The sequence below is a fragment of the Chlamydomonas reinhardtii genome, chromosome 13 (assembly GCF_000002595.2).
Source record: "Chlamydomonas reinhardtii strain CC-503 cw92 mt+ chromosome 13, whole genome shotgun sequence".
NCBI lineage: Eukaryota > Viridiplantae > Chlorophyta > Chlorophyceae > Chlamydomonadales > Chlamydomonadaceae > Chlamydomonas > Chlamydomonas reinhardtii.
Genome location: NC_057016.1, coordinates 2,059,414 through 2,085,042, shown reverse-complemented (window position 1 = coordinate 2,085,042; position 25,629 = coordinate 2,059,414). Strand labels below are relative to the sequence as shown.

The 25,629-nt window shown below is 60.0% G+C and overlaps 4 protein-coding genes across 4 annotated transcripts in view; 1 reads left to right on the top strand and 3 right to left on the bottom strand.

Moving 5' to 3' along the window:
* CHLRE_13g577450v5 (uncharacterized protein) overlaps positions 1 to 3,707 on the bottom strand; it is an 11,378-nt gene extending 7,671 nt beyond the window's left edge. The window contains exons 1-5 of the mRNA XM_043069486.1: positions 3,415 to 3,707; positions 2,535 to 3,039; positions 2,055 to 2,125; positions 1,538 to 1,648; positions 283 to 628 (exon numbers count right to left, since the gene is read on the bottom strand). Coding sequence (XP_042917461.1) covers positions 283 to 628; positions 1,538 to 1,648; positions 2,055 to 2,125; positions 2,535 to 2,636 — 630 coding nt within the window. The 5' untranslated portion in view covers positions 2,637 to 3,039; positions 3,415 to 3,707. The remainder of the gene's footprint in view (positions 1 to 282; positions 629 to 1,537; positions 1,649 to 2,054; positions 2,126 to 2,534; positions 3,040 to 3,414) is intronic.
* Positions 3,708 to 4,347: 640 nt separating this feature from the next.
* On the top strand, positions 4,348 to 9,353 carry CHLRE_13g577400v5 (uncharacterized protein). The gene is made up of 11 exons (XM_043069485.1): positions 4,348 to 4,715; positions 4,839 to 4,987; positions 5,256 to 5,449; positions 5,620 to 5,761; positions 6,069 to 6,133; positions 6,266 to 6,430; positions 6,673 to 6,952; positions 7,079 to 7,172; positions 7,441 to 7,566; positions 7,723 to 7,878; positions 8,083 to 9,353. The coding sequence occupies exons 1-11, from the start codon at positions 4,692 to 4,694 to the stop codon at positions 8,851 to 8,853; spliced, it is 2,166 nt and encodes a 721-aa protein (XP_042917460.1). The 5' UTR covers positions 4,348 to 4,691; the 3' UTR covers positions 8,854 to 9,353.
* Positions 9,354 to 11,705: 2,352 nt separating this feature from the next.
* Positions 11,706 to 20,367, bottom strand: CHLRE_13g577352v5 (uncharacterized protein). Its single transcript, XM_043069484.1, has 11 exons — positions 19,663 to 20,367; positions 19,244 to 19,565; positions 18,816 to 19,103; positions 18,277 to 18,608; positions 17,434 to 18,137; positions 17,073 to 17,300; positions 16,827 to 17,010; positions 16,419 to 16,703; positions 15,022 to 16,344; positions 14,422 to 14,853; positions 11,706 to 13,481 (listed from the first exon to the last, which is right to left on the bottom strand). The coding sequence occupies exons 1-11, from the start codon at positions 19,733 to 19,735 to the stop codon at positions 12,355 to 12,357; spliced, it is 5,298 nt and encodes a 1,765-aa protein (XP_042917459.1). The 5' UTR covers positions 19,736 to 20,367; the 3' UTR covers positions 11,706 to 12,354.
* Positions 20,368 to 20,426: 59 nt separating this feature from the next.
* On the bottom strand, positions 20,427 to 25,547 carry CHLRE_13g577300v5 (uncharacterized protein). Its single transcript, XM_001693490.2, has 15 exons — positions 25,240 to 25,547; positions 24,641 to 25,030; positions 24,303 to 24,342; positions 24,034 to 24,134; positions 23,731 to 23,823; positions 23,404 to 23,546; positions 23,136 to 23,267; positions 22,745 to 22,963; positions 22,445 to 22,497; positions 22,226 to 22,266; positions 21,935 to 22,052; positions 21,689 to 21,777; positions 21,403 to 21,542; positions 21,033 to 21,144; positions 20,427 to 20,876 (listed from the first exon to the last, which is right to left on the bottom strand). The coding sequence occupies exons 1-15, from the start codon at positions 25,291 to 25,293 to the stop codon at positions 20,706 to 20,708; spliced, it is 1,896 nt and encodes a 631-aa protein (XP_001693542.2). The 5' UTR covers positions 25,294 to 25,547; the 3' UTR covers positions 20,427 to 20,705.
* Positions 25,548 to 25,629: the final 82 nt, after the last annotated feature.

Sequence of the window (25,629 nt, the reverse complement as noted above, 5' to 3'; positions counted from 1 at the left end):
GCGGGGGCGGGGGCGGGGGCGGGGGCGGGGGCGGGGGCGGGGGCGGGGGCTGGGGGGCTGGCGGGCAGGGAGGCCGGGAGGCCGTGAGGGGCGGGGCCGGACAGCGATGTGAGGTACTGCCACGCGCTGTGCCGCAATGAACGGCGGCTGCTACCGCACACCAGCTGTGCCTCCATCCCCTGTGACCCGACCACAGCCCCCACGCTGCTCAGCCCGCACGCACTCACCCCCGCACCCTCAAACCCCACGCCTGACACAGCCCCCGCACACGTGCGTGCATGCCACGCCGCACGCGCAGGTGGTCCTGGTGCTGAACGCGCCGCCGCCGCCACCCGGCACCGACTTCTCCTCCCCCGCCGCCGCCGCCGCCGCCTCCGCCGCCGACCGGGCCCTGGCGTCGGTGCTGCAGCTGTGTCGGGCGCTGTGGAACCTGGCGGGGCCGCCCGGGCAGCCCATGGCGCCGTGCCTCTCCGAAGAAGCACCCGGCGGGGCGGCAGCCCAGGCGCCTGGCTCGGGCGGCGCAGCCGGCTCCTCCGCCGCCTCCCCCAGGGCCCCGGCGGCGGCGCCGCCGCCGCTGGTCCACTCCATCTGGCTCAACTTCCAACCAGACGCCAGCCGCAACGCCATCCTGGGTGACGCCTGGGCGCACGTGGCGGGTCCGGCGGCGGCGTGGCAGGACTTTGGCGGCGTGGCGGCGTGCGTGGGCCCCGGCTCCTTCGTGCAGGCCAACTACGGCGCCATGCAGCTGGTGCTGCGGCACATCGCGGACATGGTGGGCGGCGTGGGTTGGGTTGGGTTGGGTTTGTGTGTGTGTTCGAAAACAAACAACAAAAAACGAAGCCCGCCCAAGCGGCGCCGGAGTTACTTACGGATACCTATGTGTGTGTGTGTGTGTGTGTGTGTGTGTGTGTGTGTGTGTGTGTGTGTGTGTGTGTGTGTGTGTGTGTGTGTGTGTGTGTGTGTGTGTGTTAAAAAACGAAACGAAAGCCCGCCCAGACGACGCCGGAGTTACTTACCGATACCCACCATTTACCGAGCGTCGCGTGACTGTGTGTGTGTGTGTGTGTGTGTGTGTGTGTGTGTGTGTGTGTGTTTGTGCGTGTTGTGTTTTTGTGTGTGTATATGTGTTCGGTATGGGGTGGCGAGGGGGGGGGACAGGGGCGTGGAGGCATGGCTAGCCAGGTGATGGGGGCGATGATGGTGTGGAGGCATGTGTGCAAGCTCGTGTGGGTGTTACGCTCATGATTAATTAAGAAGTGAAGGCGGGGCGGGGAAGGCCCACGGCGGCGTGCTACGCGTTGCGGGTTGTTCACGTGATACAGATGCAGGCACGGCATGTGCGGCCGATGCCTATCACTGAAGGAAGGTCGGTTCTGGTCCGTTTATCTTCGTTCTAACCATCCCTACTTGTGCCAAGTGCCACCTGCGCACTTGCGTCCCGTACCCTTGCCCACCTCCTTCTCCGCTCCTCCGCCGCCTCCCCTCCTCCGCCGCCTCCCCCACCTCCTCCTCTCCTCGCCTCCCCCACCCAGCTCACCGTGTCACCGCGTCCAGCGCGCAGCCCGACCCCGTGGCCCCGCCGCCAATGACTAGCAGGTCAAAGGGCCGGTCGCGACTGCTGCCGCGCAGCCGCTCCAGCTGGGCGGGCCTGCGGGGGAGCGGGGCGAGGCCGCATTGCCCAGAGATTGGGCGTCGCACGTTTTATGTCTGGACTTCTGACCATCTCAGTCTAGTTACCAAGACTTAGCTAGGACCAGGCCCCACGATTCCCACGGCATTGTTGGTATCTCGCATATGGACGATGGACTGGACGCTCGCTGCGGAACGGCACGGCGTGGCACCTCACGCAGGCAAGTAGGACTGGTACTCTCTGCACACACAAGCAGCCAACCCACATGCGCTCTTCCCCAGCACCCACGTACACATACACGCACACCGCCCCCCGCCGCCCTTCACCCCCAGGCCCTCGGCCCCCAGGCCCTCAACCTCCCCCAGGCCCAGGTTTGGGCTGGTAGCTCTCCACCTCCACCTCGCCCCCCCCCCCCGGCCCCCACCTGGGCGGCGGGCGCTCCAGCAGCTCCAGGTCGTCATCGCCCTCGGGCCGCCCGCTGCCGCCCCACAGGTGCTGGCACGAGCAAGAAAGGGAGGGTGCCATGCATCATGGGAGGGGCGGACGTTTTGGTGGTGGTGGTGTGTGGGGTTGCAGTTGGTTGGGGGATGGGATTTGGGTCGTTGGGCCAAGACACGGCGACACCACCATATCCTTCCTGTGGCCGCCGTGTCGTCAATTAAGATACATCGTGCTGCGCGTGAAGCCCAAACTCACGGAACCCACGCAAGTATGCCCCGTGAGCCACGCCCTTGGTTCAGCACCCTTCCAACCCAACCCACCCTCCAGGTCCCCGTCCCCGACCGCCACAGTGTGAGCCGCCTGTACCCTTGTACCCGTCGTCGTCTCTGTCCCATCTCACTATGCCTACGACTCTCTTGCAGCTCGGCCCCTGACCCCCGACCCAGATCCCCAGGCCTCCTACCTGCTGCTGCTGTGTGAGCAAGTAGCCGGCGCCGCTGACCGCCGCCAGTGCGCCGGCCGCAGCCACGGCCGGCAGCGCTTTGAACATCGACAGCAGCGGCATACTCCCCTTTCCTTGTCGGGGTTTCAGTGATCGTCCGCTTCACAGCTACTTTGCTAAGGCAGAGTAACCAGCTGTGGGCTTGGTGAATCAGCCGGCTCTGGTTGCGTACGTGGCGAGGATTGTGTCCAAGGCCTCACGAGCGGCCCAGGCTGCCTCCTCCACGCTCCTCAAACCGCCGTGCCGCCTTCACCCCTAGCTGTGACTGCGGCTGCGGTTGCTACTGTAGCTGTGATTGCGTCTGTGCGGATCTGTGGCTGTGCTAGTTCACTCGCTGCTCGAGGGCGGTCTGGTTCGGGCCCGTGGTGCGCCGCTCAGCTCTGGCCCCAGCTCCTTTGAAGACAGACAGCACGCGGCAGTGCGCGGCTGCGCCTGCTCTTGGTGGCGGAGACGGATGATACCAGTCCTTCAGTACGCCGTGATTTCCAGGAGGTAGGTGGGGCAGTCGGGCACACGCGAGCAACAGGAGCGAACCGTAAGAGCTCAAGGAAATGCGGTGGGAGAGGTGTTGCAGCGGCGTATCCGACGTGTACAGCGCAAGCTAACTGCGCAAGCCAAACCCGTCACTTTACACCGCTGCCCGTAACTGCATGGGGTTTGGACATGGAGAACATGCGAGGGGAAGCAGCAGCGGCGAGCTGGAGGCGGAGGTATGTGCATTCGCGATGCCGACGTTCATGACTGACTGTGCTTCGACCCTCCATTTTGGCCTCCATATATCTCCAACACACTACGGAGCTGAAGCGCAGCAAGCCCTGCGGCGCGCGCAAACGGCGCGCACCTGTCGTCGCTCGCTCTGAGTCGCTCCGGTCCTTTAGCGCTTGTCTAATATCGTTCCAGACTTAAAGCAGTCAAACTTACAGCAAATAAACGTTAGCAGCTGGGAGTTGTGGCTTGAGTATGGTGAGCGTTTATTTTCAACAGCTCAATTTGCTTGTCTGCATGGAACGATTGCAATGCATCAATGATAGTGCAAGATGACTGCGCATCAAAAATGGGGAGCTTCACGAATCCAGTTGCCGCGTCATACGCCATGACAAAAAAGTCTGGCCCAGCTTGCAACTCGCACAACATGAAACAAATTGCTCGAACGCGTACAGGTGTCTGTCGCGTAAAGTCGGAGGCACGCCACGCAGCAGCAGCGCAGCGGAGACCAGCTCGGCTGCTCGGGTCCGGGGGTCAGGGTCCCCGTTTTCCGGGCTCACGCGAACTGGTGCACGAGCACCATTCGGGTCCACACCTTACCAGCCTCAGCAGCATGGTCCTGCGGCCAGTCCCCACACATCCTTGCACGCGCGTCCAGGGAGGGTCGACGTAAATTGCCCAACATGGCGTAGGCACGTGTACAGCTGTGTTAAGTACCAGCTACCGCTTGTGCAAGTCCGCAGCGGGGGGTGGGGGCACCGCAGGGGGGGGGGCGCTCATACTGGCTGTGCAGCCTACGGCCCACAAGTCCAACACCGGCGCCACTACATGCCAAACCATCACACTATGGCGGACAGCCCAGCCGGCAGGTGGTGCCTTGTCCAGCATGCACGTCCAGCATGACCCACATGACACCCACATAGCAACCATCTTCACACATCATACCGGCTGATACCAGGGCAAGTTCCAAGGGAATGGGCTGTCAGTGGGTCGTCGACGGTGACATGACCATGGGAGGTGACTGCGAGTCCGGACATGATAGTATAGCTTTAGTAGACATGCAAGGCTTATCATCCATTTGCGGAGTGCTGGATTTGAGCTGCTGTGCCAGAAAAGCCAGGGCAACGACCGCAACCGACGTCGTGTCGATCGCTCGCTGACTTTGGGCATGGTGCGAAGCATCAAGCGACTTAGGTTTAAGTAGTGACTATGCATTACAACTGACATAACAAGCGGGCCGATGACTGCATACCTCGCCTCGAGTAGACGGTTTACCTTTGCACATATTACGGGCCGCGTATAATAGGCAGCAGTGATCAGCAACACTGGAAACTCACTGGATACATAGTTACACGTACTTGCACCTACGCGGGAGTGAGGCTTCAATCGTCTCAGCATCACGTCGGGCTAGGGATGCCTCGCGACCGTTTGCGCCTGGTGAGCCTTTTGGCAGCACTATTGCTGGTGCCATTAATAATCATGCCCACAATGAACCGTCCGGCCTGGGCTTCACGGGCGACTGTCAACAAACTGCCAAGCAAACTTCCTTGTGAAGCGTAGGTCGTGTCACATGGTGCACGGCGGCTCCCCGGTCCCCCGGTCCTCTCCGTCATCGCGATTGCTCTTGCGGTTCTAGCACAACACACACGAGCAAAGCCCTGCGCGGCTGGTTGCACGGTGTATGGCACCTGCAATGAGGAGCTGGGCAGGTGCGCTAGCTACGGTTGTGGCCGCCGGTATCGACCCACGCACACAAGTCGCAGCAGGGCGGGGCACGCGCATGCTGCGGAGGGCTCCGTACACACGCACGCTACCTCCGGAGATGGGCGCATGCAGGTGTATGGGCGCATGGGGGTTCCTTGCGTGTGGCAGCTCACAGCTGGTGCAGCTTCATAAGTTTCCATCGCCCCTTCGCACCGCACTTGCTTATCATTGTGCGTGCGTGGTCGTCACTGCTGTGATGACGCACACCTGCAGGTGCGACTGCCCTCGCAACCGCACGGGGCCGGCGTGCCACCAGCCACTGAGCCGCAAGGCCCTGGCCGAGCGCTGCAGACTTCTGGGCACCCAGGACGTGAACAAGTGCAACTCGGAGGCAAACACCTGCATCAACGGCTGCCATGGGCCGACACGGGGCGCGTGCGTGGCGGGCTTCTGCCACTGCAGGCCCGGTGCGTGCCAATTGTTGGTGCCGTACGCACGTACCTCTGCTGGTTGTTGCCATTCTTGCTGTGCCCACCCCCACCCTACCCACCCCCACCTGCCTTGATGCGTTTGCAGCATGCCATGTTCAGCAGCCCACTGCAATCCCGGTTGCGCACGTTGCTTTACTCGCTTCCAGGCTACTTCGGAAATGATTGCGCGCTCTCTCTGGGCGGGGCCGATGGCAAGACGCCTGTGGTCCTGTCGGACCGCGGCTACACGCCCCGGGCTGTCGGGCCCCGTGTGTACATTTACGACCTGCCGCCCGAGCTCACCACGTGGTGAGGGAGGGGTGGAGGGGTGGAGGGATTGGGGAGGAAGAGTACGACCATGGTGGGTGGGGGGGGCGGGGAATGCCGGAGCGCACGGAAGGAAAGGGGGTGGGTGGGGCGCCGCACGGGTCTCGGCTGGACCGCATCTCAAGGGCCGGTTTGGCCAATAGGCCCAGCACCCCAGTGTCTGCTGATGACATTCCTGCACGGCCAGCAGTCTGTTATAGCAGCGCGCAAGGACCCCCGCGCACGCACTCCCCCGGGATCATCCCGTCCTTGATCGTCCTGTTCATCACAAGTATGCACACATGGGCAGGCGCTCCGACATCAACCTTGACCGGTGGACCATTCGGCACTTCCTCGAGATGCTAACGGCGTCAGGTGCGCGCGGGCAAACCCGCAAACGGATGGAGTAAATGGAGCGAGAGCAGTATTACTGGTTAGTATCTGCCGCTCCCCATGTATGCCTGCACCACTGCACCCGCACACACCCACGCGCGCCCATATTCACAGGCGCCCGGGTCGCGGATGGTGCCAAGGCAGACTGGTACTTCATCCCTGTGCGGCTGCGCAGCAGCAGTGATGCCTACGTGCTCCAGCGGGCCATCCACCACCTGCGGCACGCACACCCCTGGTTCAATGCCACGGGCGGCGGCCGGCACTTCGTGATAGCCGTCGGTGGGTGGGCAGTACTGTAGCAGTGATGAGGCGCGGGACAAGGGGGGAGCTGGCTGGCTGTTGGGGGGGGGGCGTCTGCACATGTAAGACCATGCAGGACGGCGGCGGTTCCCACTCACTCACATTCGCCCAAACTCCATTCCCAATCTCAAGCAACACGCCTCAGCCTATCCCATTGGTGTGTCCTGTGCTCGCTCTGTTCCCTCGCCTTGCCGCTCCGCGGCAAACACAACCCCGTGCAGGTGACATGGGTCGGCTGGAGAGCGAGCGCGGCCCGCTGTCCGCCAACGTGACGTTCGTGAGCCACTGGGGGCTGGCAAGCTCCAAGAAGGCAGAGCGCCTCAACTCCTCACCCTGGCGCGCCTCGCACCGCAACGCCACCGACATTGTACTGCCTGTGTACATCTCATTGCGGAAGCTGGAGAAGTACGGCATCACGCGATCACGGCACCACCCAAAGTTTGCGACCATGGCGCCGCCGGAGATCCGGGAGCGCAATGGGCCGCTGTTCTGGTTTGCGGGGTAAGCGCCAACCAACCAAAGCAGCACACGCCAAGCAGGGTTTGCCAGCAGGCCCCCAGTTAGTTGCCCCAGCTTGCTTGCCTCCAACCCGCGTACTGCGGTCTCGCTCCTGGCGCATTTCCGCAGGCGCATCTGTCAGGACAGGTCCAAGCCCGCGACAGACGGCGTGTGGCCCAACTGCCCGGGAGCCATGGGCTACTCAGCCATGACGCGGCAGGCGGTGGGTCATCACGATGTGTCAGGGGCACGCTCACAAGAGGCAGGCGGGCACCTTGGCTCTTGCTTGCATTAGGGCTGCTGGCCTTACTGCAGCAGAAGTCATGTGGCACGTGAATGGGAATTGAAAGCGCGCAGGCCGCACGGCAGCGTGCAGCTGAAGGGCTGCTCACCGGGCAGCGTGTTTAGCGTTCGTCTCCAAAACCAGCAAAACCGTGTTCATATGACCTCTGAGCGGAAGCTGATGAGTACCCTGAGTGCACCGCACGCAGGTTCATTTCCACCACTGGGACCGCCCCGGCTATTTCGTGGCCCCCGGGGACAAAAATTATTCGCGTCACCTGCTTACCTCCAAGTTCTGCTTTGGAGCCATGGGCGGCGGCCACGGGCAGCGGCAGGTGCGTATTCGCTAGGTCGGCACCGCCCCCAGGCCCCCGGCTTGGGGCTGGTAATGCGGGCCTGCTGTGGGCCTACCCATGCCAAAACGATGATGGCATTACGTACACACACAGTCACCACTAGCATTGACCCCGCTACGGTTTACACCCATGCAGCTCCAGGCGGCTCTGGCTGGCTGTGTGCCTGTGGTGATTGGCGACGGTGTGTTGGAAGCGTGGGAGCCGTACCTGGACTGGAACGACTTCGGGGTTCGGGTGGCGGAGGCAGACATTCCCCGACTGCACACCATCCTGGGGGCCATAGGTCCAGAGGTGGGTTACAACGGATTAGTGGGGTGACGGCTAGCGGGGCTTGCTTGTGTGGTGCGGCGTGAAGCTGAGTGAAGGGGTAACGTATGGTGCGTGTGCGATGCGGTGCATGCTTGTCTCGCTCACGTCAATTCGTGCCTGCTCTCTTCGTCCCCTTCCTGCTCACGCACCCCACCTGCCTGACGCCCCGGACTGCTTCGCGTGTAGGAGTACGCTCGCAAGGTGCGCTCCCTGCGCTGCGCCGCCCAGCACATGGCCTTCAGCAGCGTGACGGGCGCCTACATGGGCGAGAGCGGCCGCTTCGACGCCTTTGAGACACTGCTGGCGGTGCTGGCGGCGAGGGCCCGGCACCCGGACACACCGCCGGAGCGGCTGAGGCAGGCGGACCCGGTGCTTGACGCATTCATGGACTGCAGGGAGGGGCCGGACGGGGGCGGGGCCGCACTTGTCAGGGAGGACGTAAAGGTTGATGTGGGGCGCGGGCCGCCGTTGGGGAGGGAGGTAAGGCGGCCAGAGGGCAAGGCGGTGACGGCGGGGCAAACTGCGCCACAGCTTATTGTGCAGCACCAGCGCAAAGCTCTGGCCCTGCGTGCTGGAGCCACAGCGGCCTCGGCGGAGAGGCACAGCGTCAGTGAGGCTCTGCTGGGTTCGGTGGGGCAGCAGGGGGCGGCAAGGCATGGGCCAGCAGGTGAGCGCAGATCCCTGCTCGGCGCGAAAGGGAACCACGACCACAAGCCCAGGCAAAGGCATCGCCCAGCCGTAGCACAGAAGCCTTCTGGGATGGCAGCAGCCAGCATGCATAATGCCACTGCCATAATAAGGCCGCGAAGGGTATGCAGCGTGTCTCCCTTTGACACGGAGGACCCGGCTGCGTTCCCCTGCCGGTCGCTGGTCAAGGGCATTTATTCCCCTCCACCAGGGGGACTGATCTGCGCGGGAGTGGGGAGTGTGTCGCAGTGCCCACGGCTTTGGTCCTGACGCAGGCAGGTGTGTGTCCGCGGGTAGAGTGATGCCTGCCGCGATTGTGACAACGGTTGGCAAGCCGGCCAGCAGGCGTTGTTTTTTACAGAGTGACGTGCTCAGTGGGGTAGGCTCAGTGGGGCAGGCTCAGTGGCTCAGTGCGGCGGGGCCGGGCTGAGAGCCTGAACGGCGCTAGCAGGGCGTGGGGCTGAGGGTGCACGTGTCGATTGGCGGCGAGTGACGTGACTAGTTTGTTAGCTGCGGGTTAGCACGGACTGTGCACCCCACCCAACCGGCCACGTCCGGATTTGCGGGGATGCCAAAGGCCCCCAACATAGAGGCGTGTGCAATTTGCGTGTGCTTAGTAGGCGCCCGCGTCAAGGTGGGCTGGGTTGATAACGACCCGGGAGGGGAGGGCTCAGCCCTTTTCCTGCCTCCCTAAGGCAGCCACCTCCTTGTTTACAGAGTCAGCAGGAAGGCGGTGGAACGAATGCGCCTTCGAAGTAACACAATACTGTAGTCGACCCAAGCATGGGCGCCTACGCTGCTCCTCGTGCCCCACCGCCACATGAGCTACAGCAATTCAGAACGGAGTGGAGAAGTACACGCACTGTGGGCTGGCGTGGGGCTGGGCTGGCGCGGCCGTGTCCACAATTCTGGGCATGGGAACACGGCTTGCCACACACAAACACGCCAGAAATGAGTATGACGCCATCCATACTGATCACGAACAGATGTCGCGCGCCTGGCTTGCCTGCAACCTAACCCAAAGAGCCCGGTGGGGAGAGGGGCAGGTATGGAGCAGTGAGACACCGGGAAGGATAGGGCCAGGCGCTTGGACGGTGGGGGTTTGGATGGTGGACCAAAGATGTGGGCCTTTGGTCCCCAAATGGGTGGCTTCGGCCGCAGCGCCACCAAGTCGCTCCCTTCCCATGGTCGCTGTAGTGCTTCCCTGCTTGTTGCGCCGCGCTCACTGGAGCCAGCTGACGTAGTGGCCGGGGGCACTGGCCTGCAGCCCACCGCGCCGCCGGGCATTGCAGTATGGCAGCATGGCATGTATTTGGTATTGCAGTCGTTAACAGTAACTCCACAGCCGTGGCGCCCCCCATCCGGTGCGAGGAGTGACGCATCCAGGAAGGGTGGGTTGGGGCGCGGGCGCGAGGGCAGCCTGTATGGCGGGCCGGTTAGATGCCGTTTCATGGTTCTCTCCGCGGTATTCGGGCTTTTCTCATTGATGCCCGGCGCGCCGCCGCTGCGGAGGGGCCCGCAAGTCGAACACTTCCTCCAAGCACTGACGAGTGGGGCACCAGTATCGCCGCCTCACCCGCATCATCTGACCAGAAGACACGCACGCTTCAAGCCACCGTGCATCCAGCTTTGGCGTACATCCTGCCCTTCATGCGGACCGTCAAGCACGATGTCGCATGAACGCATCGACGCCATGTTCAAACGCTTTGCCAAACGCTCCTGCGGATTAAAGTCCAGCTTCCCAACTCGCGCCGTCCTCCAGCCCGAAACCCAGCTGGCCTTGGGACTAAGCAGCGTCGAACGCTCAACGGCGTGCCGCAAAGTAGGGGTGGGGAAGGAAGACGGGGAGGGTTGCAAAATACACGCCTGAGTCCCTGGGCGCGCCATCTCGTGATGCGTCACTAGTCCCCTGCGTAATGCAGCCGGCGTCACACGCTTGGCCTGCCATGACTGGCGCGCTAGGTAGGTAGAAGGTAGGCGGCGTCGCAGCGAGGGTGGCAGAAGGATCACCCACATTGCTGGTCCCCAGCCTGGCTTCCTGGGACCCCTTACGCCGCATACGGTGTTGGCATGTAGTAGCTCCCAGCACGTGCCGCTTGGCTTGGCGGACGTGGCAGCAGACCTTGTCGGCTCCGGACTGGGCCGCGGAACCCTGGGCCAGGCGCTGCTGTCCTGGCGCCCTTGTGCAGTGCGCGGCCTGGGGGGATCCTGATAATGGCTGTGACTTATGTAGCAGGAGCGGTATGGAAGCACAGGGCCCGCAGCGGCACGCGGAGGAGGGGCCTGGCGGGCCCCGATTGCCCTGCGGGGGCAGTGCGAGGGTGTGTGCGATAGCATGGGCTGGCACGCCAGTGTCGTGGGTGGAGTTGCGCGAGTATTTCAAACACGTGTATAGGGCATTATGCTGGAAAAGAAGCGGGCTGACGGCTGACCTGCATTTTGCCATTATCTGAGTGAAAGTATGGTCGCGATTGTTCCCCGCCCTTCCCGCGAAAGGAGGCTTTTCAACTCGCTACAAGCATTTTGCATACTTAGAGTGCTTGTTTTGAACTAAAATAGCCTCTGGATTACCATAGTTCATTTGCATTTAGCTTGGCCAGTCAGCTGTTGCTGAAATCACAAAGTCAACGCTTCTTAATGCTTTGCCCAGCTTAGCCGGACAACTGCTTTTTAACACACCGTTTTTATTCCTCACAGCATAGTCTCACGGACAACAAGTCTTGGCCAGCCTTGGCCGGCCAGGGCTAAGAATTAGGCTTTACGCGGCCGAACCTTTAAATTTGACATCTGCTATCACATCCTGTAAACAACGAAACAGCTGTAGATGAGTGCTGACGTGAGCTGTGTTAGTGAGCGTACACGCTGGAGCAAGCAAGCCTGGGGGCAGCGAGCCTGGAGGAGCGAGCCTGGGGGGCGCGAGCCTGCTGGAGCAGCACTGGAGCGAGCGAGCCTGGAGGAGCGAGCCTGGAGGAGGGAGCCTGGAGGAGCGAGCCTGGAGGAGCGAGCCAGCCTGCTGGAGCAGCGCTGGCACACGCGCACTTCAGGTGGGGCTTCAGGCGGGCTCCTTGGATGCAGGACGCAGAAGGGGGGGGGGAGAACTTGGTCACGAAGGGCCTCGGTTAGGTTCACTTGCTTAAAAGCCTCAAAGCCGTCAAAACTGTGCGAACTTTGAAGTAGGGAACTGGAACGCCGCCCCAGCGAACTGCAGCACGCAGCGTGCCTCTGATAATAACATGAAGACGTGCAACGTGTTATACATCCACAATCAAAACACGCCCCGTTGCATTACACGCACGCCCTACACCAATAAAGCGCACACACAATCAAGTTCAGGCCGCATCTTTGGCATTGCAGTAAACTTTCCTCACCTCAAGGTGATACATCTGGATGAATCATTGTCCATGGCCTGTTTGCTACGCAACGCCTATAACAGCTGCACGAAGGCTATCTCGTACCTGTTCCTGCCGGAACACGTGATGAACTCAACCCGCACTGGAGATGAATGATTGGGACAGTGCTAGGTGACGCACTCTCATGCTGCAGCCTGCTACTGCAGCCTCAATGCTGCAGCCGGTGGCTGCAGCAGTATTGCCCAGGGTCTTGCCTGACGTTGGGGAACCTGATTGCAACATACATCAATAACGCCATGCGTCATGTTTCCATAAATGAGCCGATCATTGAGCAGCCAGCAACCAAAGCGGCTGCATGCGTTGTAAATGTAATTTACGCATCATGAATAACTCGTGGGACACACAGCGGTCACGCGTGCATCTAGATTGGCACCACCCGGCCGTCTGAATGCGCTAGGGACTTGCGCCGCCACACCACCATCACCGCGCCAATGACCACAACTCCCACCACGCAACTCAAAACCACACTGGGGATGATCACTCGAAGCGCAGTACCCTGTGTGCTACCGGCGCCCCCCTGCTGCTGCGGTGCTGGGATTGGCCCTGCAGTAGCCCCCACGGAAGGAGCTCCGCTGCTAATGCCTGCGCTGCCATCCGACTGCGGCCTGGCGGCGACAGTGTCTGACACGCCCGCCTGCGGCTGGCCAGTTGAAGGTTGCGGCAGGTCCGCAGGTGTGTCTCGCTGAGAACTGACCACATCGGCAGTACTGCCAGTGGCGGCCGGCTGTGGGGTGCTGGCGGGCGCTGCAGCCGACGGCGTTAGCGTGCCGTCATCCTGCCGGGCAGTTGATGTGCGGGTGGTGGTTGCGGCGGTGGCTTGAGGCGAGGGTGCGGGCAGTGGCGGCCGAGGGGCGGGGGGAAGCGGTGACGGTGGCGAAAGGGCAGACTGCAGCTGCCCTGCCTGCGCGGCCACAGGTGACGGTTGAGGCGTGCTGACGCTGCTGCTGCCACTGATAGAAGGCTTGTTCAGCAGGTAGGTAGTGGTGGGCACGCGGTCAATGGGGGCGTCACTGCGCTTTGCTGGTGGAGGCGGCGTTGCGTCCTCGGCATCTGCGGAGTCATCAGCGGAAGCGACTGATGCGGACCCCGAGTTTCGAAGCCAATCCGGCGCGTTATAGTGGTACGAGCCTAGGTAGCCGGCGACGCCAGGCGCACATGCCTCCGTGGGCCGGCTGAGCGAGGTATCCACCCATACATCCCAGGAGCTGCCGTCCGCATACACGCCATCCTCCTCAACGCTGTACCTGGCGTACAGCGACTCGGTCGTGTACCAAACCACACAGATATCAAACCAGGTGTCATCTGGGATGGATGTGACGGTGGTTGCGGGCCAAAACACCTCCTCATAATTAACTTTCGCGACACTGTTTTCGCCTCCGTACTGGCCGCCGCCGGCACGCTGGTTGTAGTGGCCAATGTCTCGGTAGGTACCGGCCGTCTTGTCATACCAGCGAACGACGATGTCCATGTCGGTGCCCGGCGTCAGGTCTGCACGCGACAATGCACACAATGCGAGGGGGAGCGTAAATGTTTGCACGTGTATGTGTATGTCCAGTGTGCGCGTGTGTGCATGTATAGGAAGCCCATAACACTTAGCTTTATATCCCAATCAAACGCCTCAGTCCTCCAGCGCGCGCTCTTCCAACTGCCCGATCGACACGTCGGTTCAAAGTATACCTTTACACGAGCAAGTTGCTGCGGCTTGATAGCCATACATGGCCGCGATCGTGGCACTAAGCGTGCGACAACCCCAACGCCGCACAATGCTGAATGTTTGAGGAGGCTCCGCAGGGAAATAATTTTCAATTTGTAGGCGTGTGTGTGTGTGTGCGTGTGTGTACGTGTGTGTGTTGTGTGTGTGTGTGTTGTGTGTGTGTGTGTGTGTGTGTGTGTGTGTGTGTGTGTGTGTGTGTAATGATTTTGTGAATAAACGACACTCTATCTAATTGAATAATCTTCAAGGCGCAGTACAGTATTCCGTGCAATCAGTGCGAACTCTAAGCAGTCACACAACGCACCTAGAATGACAGGATCGCTTACATTCCCCCCCTTTGAAGGGTGCGTCCTTCAACCCATATTTGCTGGCGGCGGTCAGCGGGTTAAGCACTCAGCGCGTACAAGGGCTTGCCATTGTTTAAGCTCGGTGTGTGACTGCTGTGAGATTCGTGTCAGGCGAACAGGCACCTTCGGTCACGCGCCCCTTATTTACAAATACAACTTAGCAGGTGGTTGAACCTAAAAATGATTCTAGCGCGGCTGCGCCGCTTTCTTGCAGCAACCGAAACAAAGTTTTGGAGCAAGTTACATCTGGGCGTATAACTCCTAAGGGCAGGATGGTGCATGCATGCAGCCACATGTTTGGTTAAGGGATGCAAACAAGGACTTCTTTTCCCAATACCGTATTCTTTCGTTCCTAACGCATGCTCACCTCCGAATGCAGCATACCACTCAACCTTGAAGCGCAGCCGTGGCGCGGGCGGGTAGTTGAAGTACATGAGGTAACCCGAAGCATAATCAGAGCACGCTGTTGCCAGCTCGTCCGTGCTATCGAAGTTGTACCAATAGTTGGTGGCCTTTGACACCAGCGCGCCATCAATGCGAATGGTTGTCAACAGTTCGTAGTTGTTGTATTCGTTAATCTCAGTCGGTGTCCACGCGATGCAGACATAGTATATGCCCTTGTCGACAGTGGCGTTTGAAGGCCAGGTCACTCCTTCGTAGTTTCGGTTGAAGCGGGTGTTGTTGCCGCTGTGACTGGCGCCGCGCACAGGGGAGCTGTTCTTGGTGTTGATGGTGTACTTTGCGGAAGAGGACGTCACCCACGCCATCTTGAGGTCGAAGTTAGCTGTCGGCTGAGGCACTGCGCGCACGACATATACCCAACAGAAGCGGTCATATTGTCATTGTTATAGGTTGGGGTGACAAGCAGTCACAAGACACGACAGAGTGAGCCCCTTTACCCTGAGCCCCTTTGCCATAGCATCTACTTAAGGCGCGAGAAATGTCGTCTAGTGCCATTGTAACTTACCGCCGTCCCGTGACCACTCAGTGCGGACGCTGAGCTTGGGCGCAGCGGGCGGCGGCGCTGGTGATGGCGGAACTGGTGGGGTTGGTGGCTTAGGAGATGGTGGCTTTGGTGACGGTGGGAGGGGAGACGGTGGCTTTGGTGAAGGTGGGAGGGGAGACGGTGGCTTTGGTGAAGGTGGCTTCGGAGACGGGGGAGCGGGAGACGGCGGCTTGGGTGACGGGGGCTTGGGGGATGGGGGAGCGGGCGACGGTGGCTTTGGTGAAGGGGGCTTGGGAGACGGAGGAGCGGGTGAAGGCGGACGTGGGGACGGTGGAGCTGGCGGCTTGGGTGATGGTGGCCGGGGGGATGGAGGGCTGGGTGGCATCGGTGAGGGGGGCCGGGGCGATGGAGGCATGGGCGGCTTAGGCGAAGGAGGGATAGGGGATGGAGGACGGGGGGATGGGGGCTTGGGGGAAGGCGGGCTGGGTGGCTTGGGTGATGGCGGCCGGGGCGAAGGTGGGGTTGGCGGGGATGGTGAGGGTGGTCGAGGCGAAGGAGGGCGTGGAGACGGTGGATTGGGTGACGGGAAAGGCGGGCGTGGGGAGGGAGGACGCGGGGAGGGGGGATGCGGGGAGGGCGGGCGTGGCGAGGGCGGCAAGGGTGGTGGTGGGGGCGCATTGATCTTGAAGCTTCCCACGTACCCTGTCATGCCTGGAGTACAAGCGCTCCCAGCTGGCCTGGGGATGACACTGCTGTAGTACATATAGTTTGTGTTGTAGGTGGACCACCATCCTACATTGCTGCCGTAGTTGATCGGAAAATCCTGCCCGTTCATGGTTGCCCAGGCGCGGATCTGGAAGTAGTTCAGGCCAGCAATCCCGCCAGTGTAGTCCCTAAGGCATAAGTGGTAGGTGACATATGCCAATGGCGGGCCACCAGCCGGCCACGTGACATACTCATAGGAGGAAAGGAATACACTGTTGTCTCCACCGTAAACCGAGTAGCCGTCGCCTGCTGTCATGCCGTAGCTTACAGCGTAGGTTGCCGAACCAACTGTCCACGAAACAAGCAGGTCAAAGTCCATCCCAGTCGATGACTTGACACCCCAGGTGCTGCAGAGAGGGCATGCCCACGAAGTCGTGAGCGTCAGCCGGGCGTTGCTATTAGCCATGGGTGCAGGCGGTGGTGGCGGCGGTGAAGGAGGCGGTGGTGGCGAGGGTGGGGGCGGTGGTGGCGAGGGTGAGGGCGGTGGTGGTGAGGGCAGCGGGGGCGGCGGTGGTGTGAAGGCAGCAATAGCTGCTCTGTCCGAGTAGTAAATAAGATCCCAGTCACAGGTAATGAAATCTACACGCACAATTTGATTGCGAGGACAGCGCTTAGTACAGATAGGAGGCAGTGTGCAGTGCGCACTTGCCTACCTGTGCCGAAATATACACCGTCTGTCTCAGCCAGCGTTTTGGTATCCTCTTTCCACTCAAACCAAGACCACCACCGTTTCGTCCAGTGTACGTGAGCTTTGAGAGAGGTTAGGCCCAGTGTGGCGGCAGCACACGATGGGGTGAACGAATAACCGTAAAGCAGATGATTGTGCGTGTACATCAGGGAACCGGTAATGGAAGGCTCAATGATGGTGATGTCTGCGTCGATTGAGACTGATGCGAGAACGACATCCACACCACCGCTTGCTGTTGCATAAAGTGAACCTGTGAGTTGCAAGCGTACGTGTTTTAAGTAAGGTGTGCATGCATACGACCGGTGCAATGCGGTGGTCCTTAATGTATGCAGTTGTATATTATTGCGCTTTGGTACAAGTAGACAGGCCTCACCTGCGGCACCCAAGCCTCCCGCAAGGGTAGACCTGCCGTAAAGGTCACAGCCACCGAACGCAGCGAGCAGGGAAGGTGCTGCCATGAGGGAAACCGTTGCTGATAGCACGCCCCAGTTTACACCAACTGAAGCGATCTTGTATGTCTGTTCCCAAACCTTGTAGTACGCGCCGCGCCAATTTTTCTGCGCATCGAATTCTCTTAGTCAAGTTAGACAGAGAGCGTGCGTGTCATCTGCGCACGTACCGTGTAGTCGTCACAGTTGCTCCTGTAGCCAAAGTTGTAGTCGTAGCTGTTGACCTTGCTATAACCCAACAGGTCAAGCTGCCGCCGGAGCTTGGCATCGCTCTGATAGTAATTCCCACTGTCTGTCCTACGATGCGATGCCCTGCCCTCAATGCTGAAGTATGCGGCATCGGCGTACCAGTAGCCAAAGAGCTTAACATTAATACCGCCGTCTACAGCGACGCCCACCTGTCCGTCACGTATCAGCAGCAGGGCGGACAGTTTTAGAGCATGTGTGTGTAGCAGGCAGACGAGCATGGAATAAGATTGCTGCAATGCACGGCACTGACGGCAGCGTCGTGGTGCTGTGTGCCACCCTTACCTCGAACTCTCGAGAGTTCCAGCGATCAACGCCATGCCGCCGATTCACGTAGACTCCCACACCGTACTCCCTGCCGTAGACGGTGGTGGACCGGTACTGGTCAAACATATTGACCTTGTTCCAGTACAGCAAGCGACGGCGGCGGGCTAGCGAGCTGGTGGTATTCCTTGAGGGACCGTCATCACTCAAATTGGATACATCTGCTGTCTGCAGCGCCATACGGCGCCTGCGTCGTAGGTTCTCCTCGAGCTGGCCCTTCCAACCTGAAATATACGAGCTATAGGATCTACCCGGATAGATGGCGTCAATAGTGAGCTTGGACAGGGAAGCAGCCATGTCTTTGGCAGTGGACAACAAGGCGCCCGGATTCGTTCCCTCATTTTCGCCTTCATCTGCGCCGCCTGCTACATTTGCGCTCGGTAGCTTGTAGAGTGTCACAAGTACGCGGGTGCGGGTGATGACCGCAGACGCAGATGCTGGAAAACTGCTGCTTCCTGCAGCTGCCTCCTGGGAGCTGTTGCTGCTAGTGTTGCCTGGAAACGCGCTAGCCAGGGTAGAGTTCCCGTGCTGCCGGCTGGACTGTGTCTGATTGCCCGTCATGTTGGCATTGGTAGCAGAAGCGGGCGCGAGAAACTCTGTCACAGTCAGATCCGCACGGGCTGTGACCGCGCCGCTTGGGGACACAAGCGAACGAGAGGCGCCGCCTGAAATGTTGGGACACACGTACGGAGGTGGCATGCACGTCAGTGAAGCGCCCAGATGAGCTTGGACGTGCAGCAGCATCAAACGACCGCAATCTATGTACATACCATCTGCTGCATAGTATTTTGCCGAACTTCGCACCTGCTGGAATATCGAAGGATCCACCATCCATGGCCTCAAAGATCTCGTCAGTAGGCACAAGGAAGCGCTTTTCTGTCAGAATCTGTGTGCCATCGGGCCGAGGCTCAGAGAGGGTAGATTCGGAGTTGAACACGTAGAGCGAGTCAGACGTCATGGGCTGCGAATTGGGGTGGGGTTCGGGTGACGGAGGAGACGGGGGTGGGGGGGACGGGGATGGCGGCGAAAATTTGGTAGTAGTCTGGCTGCTGATGTCCTCATCTTGGTCATTAGTGTTTTTGGGCGTCACCAATGCGTTTACGGGCACCGGGACCTGCTCTGACACGTTCCCAAACCTATATGGCAGTAGCAGGACAAACAGCGATGAGTCAATAATCCTTGCTGGTGCGTGGCAATGCCATCCTTGACGCGTACAGTGACTGAAACATGCAAGCGAGCGATTTGAGCAGCAATGACATCTCTGTACGGCACTCGATGGGCTCATGGCAACATGCCCTCTGTGGCTATGTCTCGTAGGTTCATGGACAACTAGGACAACGCACCTGGCATGTGATTGCCGTGCCAGCATGTTGAAGACGCGCTGCAGCGAACCGACCTGCTTATCTATGGCGGCGGTTGTGTTCACCCTGAAGCACGCCGCGACCTTGGCCGTCAAGTTGCCGCTGCTGCTACTGCTACTGCTGCTGCTACCACTGGCGCTGTTCTCACTGGACAGCAGCGTCAGCTGGATGCTGTCAGTCAGCAACCCTCCTTCAACATCAAGGCTGTAAGTTGCCTCCACAGCCTCCATTATGTCCGTCAAGCAGTTGCGCGGGCAGGCCGTTGCGTTCCTGCGTACAGGGGGCATGTGCGCATGTCAACATACAGCTCGCTCGCCGTTCTCCAAAGGTGTTTTGCTTACGTCATTTACGCACCCTGCTCGAAGTAGGCCCATTAGTTCATCGATGGAATGCACACACTAGCAACCCACCTGCTGCAACCGGCGCTAGCGGTGCAAGCGTCGGGCGATGCGGGCGTGGTGCGGCCGCTGCTGAAAGCGTTGCAGCCTTGAACTCGAATGCGAAGTCCGTATTGCGACGAGCCACTGGATTTATTGCAGCTTTTTAGGCTGTAAGTTGGCTGCAAGTTCATGAAAACGCCCTCAGAGCCTCGGGCCTGTTCTGTCGTTCTGGTGACTACCACGGTGCCATTGGGTCCTTGCTGGCGCTGCTCAGTGACGTTCAGCGCTTCAGCGGCAATCAGCACGACGGCGTTGTAGGTGCCCACGAGAGCAGGCGGGGCGCACTCGAAACCTGCAGGAGCGTGCGAGCGACCGTAAATGCGTGAACGGTTCTTGCATGCTGTTCTTGCATGCTGTTATCGCGCTGGCATACACGCACGCAACCTTACCATTAGCGACTGATAGGGCCTGAACCGCAGCGCTCACGGCTAATAGCCAAAGTGTTAAGCGTTGGCTTCGCATTGCAGCCTACTCGTTTTACATTCAAGCTGTATTGAGTATCAATAAGTTGTCTATTTTCACATTAGCTGAGCGAGGAAGCATCCCTTATTTATTGCTTGCGACCTCGTGGCGGGCGGCGGGCTGTCGTAGTCACCCGCCACGAGGTCGCCCGCCGCCCGACCGCCCGCCGCCCGCCTGCCTGTTTAGTGAATGTGATGCCATGAGTCTGAACGTGGATCCCTGTATCATATATACATATGGCCTTGACATTCGCCGTGTCAGCTCATGGAGCATAAGGCAATGCAAAGCATGCATGACCGAAGTCGGCGCGGCGATTGATCTCGCTTGATTGAGCCTGCGACAGGCTGCTGCCACTTCGCGCAAGCTGATAAGCAGTGTTTCAAGTTTGTGCTGTTAATCTGTTATGTCAATTACATCGGGCGTAATGGCCGCGAGCGCCTGAACAAAACATGCTTGTCGCCTCCTTCAATCGAGTATGGGTGGCAAGTAAGGCAATTTCGATAGCTGCGACTTGCTCTGCCCCAACTAACTGATGAGCTAATGCTGTTGATGAGTCTGACCACACGTTAGCAAACACGGTGTTTGGATTTATCCGGCTGCAGAGGGGGGTGGACGCGCAGCCAGACTAGACTGTCATACGCGCACGTGAGACATCAATGGTACAAACCCGAAACGGAACAGTAAACACACGGTATCAGTCCTCTTACATCATGGCGTATGCCAGCAGGCACAGCCGTTTCCGTTCTGCCCAATATGTTACAGTCGAGTCCCCAGCCATTTGGCCTGCGTCTGTTGTTCGCCACGAATGCTCCCGGGGGGAGGCACTTATCTAATGTCAAGCAACACTGAGCTATGAATAAAGGGTAGGCATAGAAGGCATGAAGTACATCGAACAGCGAAAACAAGATCGCATGCATACGCATGAATGTGGAAAGGGAGGGTTCACCATACATTCAAGCTGCTCACACCACTAGGCCTCCTTCAGTGTGACCCAGTGGCCCTGGCTGTAGGTCTTGCCAAACTGCCCGACCTCGTCACCCAGCAGCCACAGCACGTACTCGCCGCGGGCGGCCACGCCGTGCTGGGCCGCGGGAGGGGCGGTGACGGTGATGGTGTTGGTGGCGGTGTTGACGGTGTAGGGCTGCGGGCGCGTGCGTAAATAAGGGCAGGGCGCACGGGTTATCACGGAATTACGGTAAGTAAGGAGCGGTGGTGATGGAAAGGCAACGGCGTGACGCATTGCGGAGGCAGCGGGGCCAGCACGCAGCGAAGGCAGTAGGAGGTACATTGCTCTCACCAGCACAACCACGCGCTGGTTCATGTCGATGGCGTGGGTCGACGAACATGGCGTGGTGAGGGTGACACCCTTGATGCCGGACCCTGTGTAGGTGTACGTCACCTCGAATGTGCTGCAGGAAGGGACACACAAGCGGTGGTGCATGCAGAAACATGAGCAACATAGGTCGTTGCAGGGTCAGCCTTGGGGTCAGCACGGAACCATAACTATCAAGACCCCGGACCCGCAATCGTGCTATTGCTATAGCTAGGGCCCAAGGAGTGAACGAAGCAAGATTGACAACATTCGACCTATTCAAGCAATGCAGGACACCCGCTTGTGGGAAAGAAAGGGGTTTATAGCTGAGGGGCTTCGCCCTGTTGCTGCTCACCCTCCACGGTGAATGATGTCAGGAGCCGAAGTGATCACGGGTCGGTCCACGTCCTTGATTTCGGCGGGTGTGCCCATGGTGAGGCGGTAGTCGAAATCCCCCGTGGGGTTAGGGTCGATGAGCCCTTCATAGCCGGCTGGCTGCGGAGCGGGAGCAAAACAGCAGCGCAAGTATGGTTCTATGGCATCCGTGAGAGGTGCGTTCATACCGTATGAGCACGGATCACGCTACCTCAGAGACTTAGTAGACCCTGCAGTGCGAACCGTGACCGTACATCCACACGCACCACAGGCAGGGCGCACTCGTCGCAGCCAGACGAGAAGATTTGCCCGGTGACGTCCAGGCAGGCGGTGGAGTGGTAGGAGCGCATGATCACTGGAAGACATGTATGGCATGGGGGCGGGACGGCGGGTCGAGGGGCGGTGGGCTAGATGCATGGCACGACAACTGTGTAATGTCGCGTGGATGGGGTGCAATGGAACGGAAGATAGGGTTGCGCTGCATCGTGCATACGGTATACACTTTTACTCACACACGGGCGCCGTGGTCTGGTAACGTGCGCCCTCGGCCTTGCTTGGGTCGTAGACCAACGACACGGGGGCGCCGTTGGCAGCCTTCAGGCCGGTTGCAGTCACACCCGCATAGCCGGTCTGCGGTTGCCAAGACGAGACCACGTGAGGGGCATGTGTTGAGAGAGCTCAAGGGGAGGAATCACGCAAGAGGGCGTGCATGTGTGTATGTGTGCGTGTGCATGTGTACGTGCGTGTGTATGTGTGAAGCCAGGGGCTCATATGATAGCATGACGAGCAATTGAAACCCTCACCGTGGCTCCGCCGTGCACAAAGATGCGCTCGTTAGGCAGCACTGCATGTGGCGGCGGCACATGGGTACATGACGCTGTGTGAACAGTACTTGGGCACGGTGCAGAAGATAAGGTGGCAGGTGTCATGTGATACTTCAAGAACCCGCTACTGTGTCTCCGCGAGCTGAGCAAACGGCGTGTTTCCGCGCCACATCCTTTCGACTTCCAGGCCTCACTCACCGATTGCATCGGCTAACAGGCGGCGGCCGGGCATGGGCTCAATCTGCCAGTCGCTGTGGGTGTAAGGGCAAGATGGGCGGCGGTGTAGCGGGCTGTGTTACTAGCCGCATTGTGGCCTGCAGAGCGAGAGGTAGTGTGCAGCACGAGGAGACCCAACCGACCAGCCAGCAGCCATGGCGACAGGCAAGTAAGGGTTATGACCAGCAGACGCGAGCGGATGGATCAGTCGCGCGCCATGCAGCTCATTTGCGCGTGTGAGAATGCGAAGAGACTGTATGCGACAGGGTGGCACGCGCTTACCCGTTCACACCAGGCACAATGCAGATGTCGGTCATGGAGGCGCCGCAGTAGGTGAAGTCCAGGCGGGCGGACTTGTCGCACGCGGGCGTATTGGGCCCGACCTTGACGGGGTTCTGGCCGCCAAAGATGGTGAAGGAGAAGGTGTTGTAGACGCCATCGGCGTTGGGGCGCAGCGCGTGCAGGGCCACAGTGGCGGTGTAGGGGTACATGGTGTGCCACCTGCAGGCGGCATGACCAGTCCGTACAGTTGCATGAGGCACAAGTCAGGTGACGCGTTTGGCGTACGGGCACGCGATGCACAGCCGGATGCACGCATGCATGGAAGCAAGGCAGGCAGACAGGCAGGCAACAAGGTAGCGGTAGCATGCAAGGACTCCCAACCATGACTCACGGGCCGTAGCTGCTAGGCAGGGGCGGCAGATCCATGATCTTGTCAAAGGGGAAGTCGCCGGACGTGATAGAGCCGCCGCGGTTGCCCCACCACAAGATCTCGCGGTTGGGCAGAAGGGCCATGAAGGGGTAGCTGCGGGGCACATGCAGGGCCGGCACACGGGGATTCGAAAAGCTTCTAGGGAAGCGCGCTGCAAGTCCAGAGGATGATGGATGCGAAGAGTGCGCGTGATGCTCCTACGATGGGCGGCCGCCGGACGCACACTCACTAGTTCAGGCCCATGTTTGCGGCGAAGCCGGTGGGGTGGGCCACGGGCACGGTGGGCGCGGTGGGGTTGTTGGAGTCCCACAGCTCAGAGTAGCTGTAGGCGGGGCCCTTGTCGGCGTCCGCGGTGCCTCCCACCACAAGGACCTGAATGTGCGTGTGGACGCGCAGACGCGGGTGCGTTAGTTAACAACCAACAGCCAAGTCAGGTACACAGACCAGGTAGGGTTGCACGGCAAAGGCCGGTAGATGGAGACGGTAGCCCCACACAACACGAAAAGCACCTCAGCCACGCGCTGCTGCCGTACGATACGGTACGGCATGTACGTACCTTGCCGTCGTTCAAACGGAGGGCGGTGGGGTACCAGCGCGGCACACTCAGGCTGCCAATGCGGGTGTATTTGCCCGTGGCGGGGTCGTAGCGCTGTTGATTTGGGTTGGGCAGAGGTCATGAAGCATAAAGTAAGCGGTGGTGTGCGTGGGGTTCGCGCGGGAACGAAGTGGCTGGCACCATGCGAATCCGGCCCTCAGTAGAGCACAAACAATGGTAAACTGGGATCGCTGGCTGTGTTTCTGGCACATGCCGGCGCGGTGTGCAAGTATGACCACCTTTCCGGCCCCATTCAACCCTTACCGTGGTACTGAAACGCCCATCTACGTTGGCGGGCTTGCTGCCGGAGTTGCCAAATTCGCCGCCCACGTAAACAATGGATCCATCCTCCAACATGATGGGGCCTGTGGATGCGCGGATAGATGTTCATTAGCCATTTGCGTGCGATCACGGCTTCCAACGAGATTGTTTTGCTGCCAACATCGGTGTTTTCGCCTGGATTGCGCGACATGCATGGGCCAGAACCCGCCGCATGAAGCACAACAGGCCACGCACGCACTGCATTTACGCACCACTGCAGCCGATGGCTGTGCCCGGAACGTAGCCGGTCGTCTGTGAGGGTTGGCATAGTAGGCCGCCATGCGGGATGGGACCAATAAGTTGTTGTTAAGGATGAGGGGACAGGGTGGATAGTTCGGGTAGGCCGCGCGCTCTGCAGGGTCGGACGGCATTCAGTCGCCCCTTCAAACCCCATGAGCAATCATTCCCAGCTTCAGTACGGTACTATGAAACCCATCGCCGTCGCCGGCACGCATCAGGCAGATACAGGGACAATCATTGCAACTGAATGCGTCACGTCACACAGGTTCAGCGGCTCTGCCTTCCGAGAAATCACGCGTCAATTGCTCACCACGCCGGTGTCGAGATCAATGGTGCCGGCCATGAGCGTCCATGCTGAATTGATGCGGCGCCAGCCTTGGACGTACTTTCGAGTGCGAGGGATGCTAGCCATCGACAGCGAAATGACCTTGGCATTAAAGGGCAGAGCCGCAAAGTAGGCAGCGGGATCGGGAGAGCCCGGGGCCAGCGGGGGGAACGGCGGCAGTGGGGGTGGGGGCGAGGGAGGAGGAGAAGGCGGGAAGGGTGATGGAGGCTTAGGCGGGCTGGGCGGGGGGCTAGGTGGCTTTGGCGGCGGCTTGGGCAGGCCCGGGGGCTTGGGAGGTGGCTTGGGCAGGCCGGGCGGCTTGGGAGATGGTGGGAGGGCTGCCTGTAGCAGGCTGCGGCCGGCGCTGGAAGTGGTCTGTGTGGTGTGGGATGAGGGCATGAGAGGTTTACTAGGAAGGTCTGGAAAGTGATGGACGAGCAGCACGGCCCGTATCAGCGGTTGTCGGCAGGTCCGGTATGAGTTGAGTGCCAGCATTAGGATGTGACAAGACGTCCCAACTTCGTGTACACTCAACAAGGCATGCACAGCGCAGCGTTGAGCATCGCTTCATAATATTGACCCACCTCGGCGTCCGCAGAGCCCAGTGAAAACGCGGCGCGCCCCTGAGCGAACGGCATCGCCGTAAGGATGGCGATGGCCAACCCTGCCTTTAGCACGCAGCTAAGCGTGAGGGAGATCGCTTTGCGTCGTGAGGTATTACACATGCTTGGTATGCCTCGCATGTTACTCAGGAGCTCAGGAAAGGGCAGTCACCCTGCGGCGTGGTGCCGCGGTGCTCCGAGGTAGGATGGTGAGCCGCGAACGTGCTCGGCGAGTGTCGACTAAGGGTTGAGGCGCCTCAGCTGTGTTGAAGTTAAAGAGGATAATGACTTTATGGTTAGCGGCCGTCCTCATTTTATAACGCCATAACGTGATGGGCCGCGCATGAACATTTCCTAGTCTGACACAAGGGA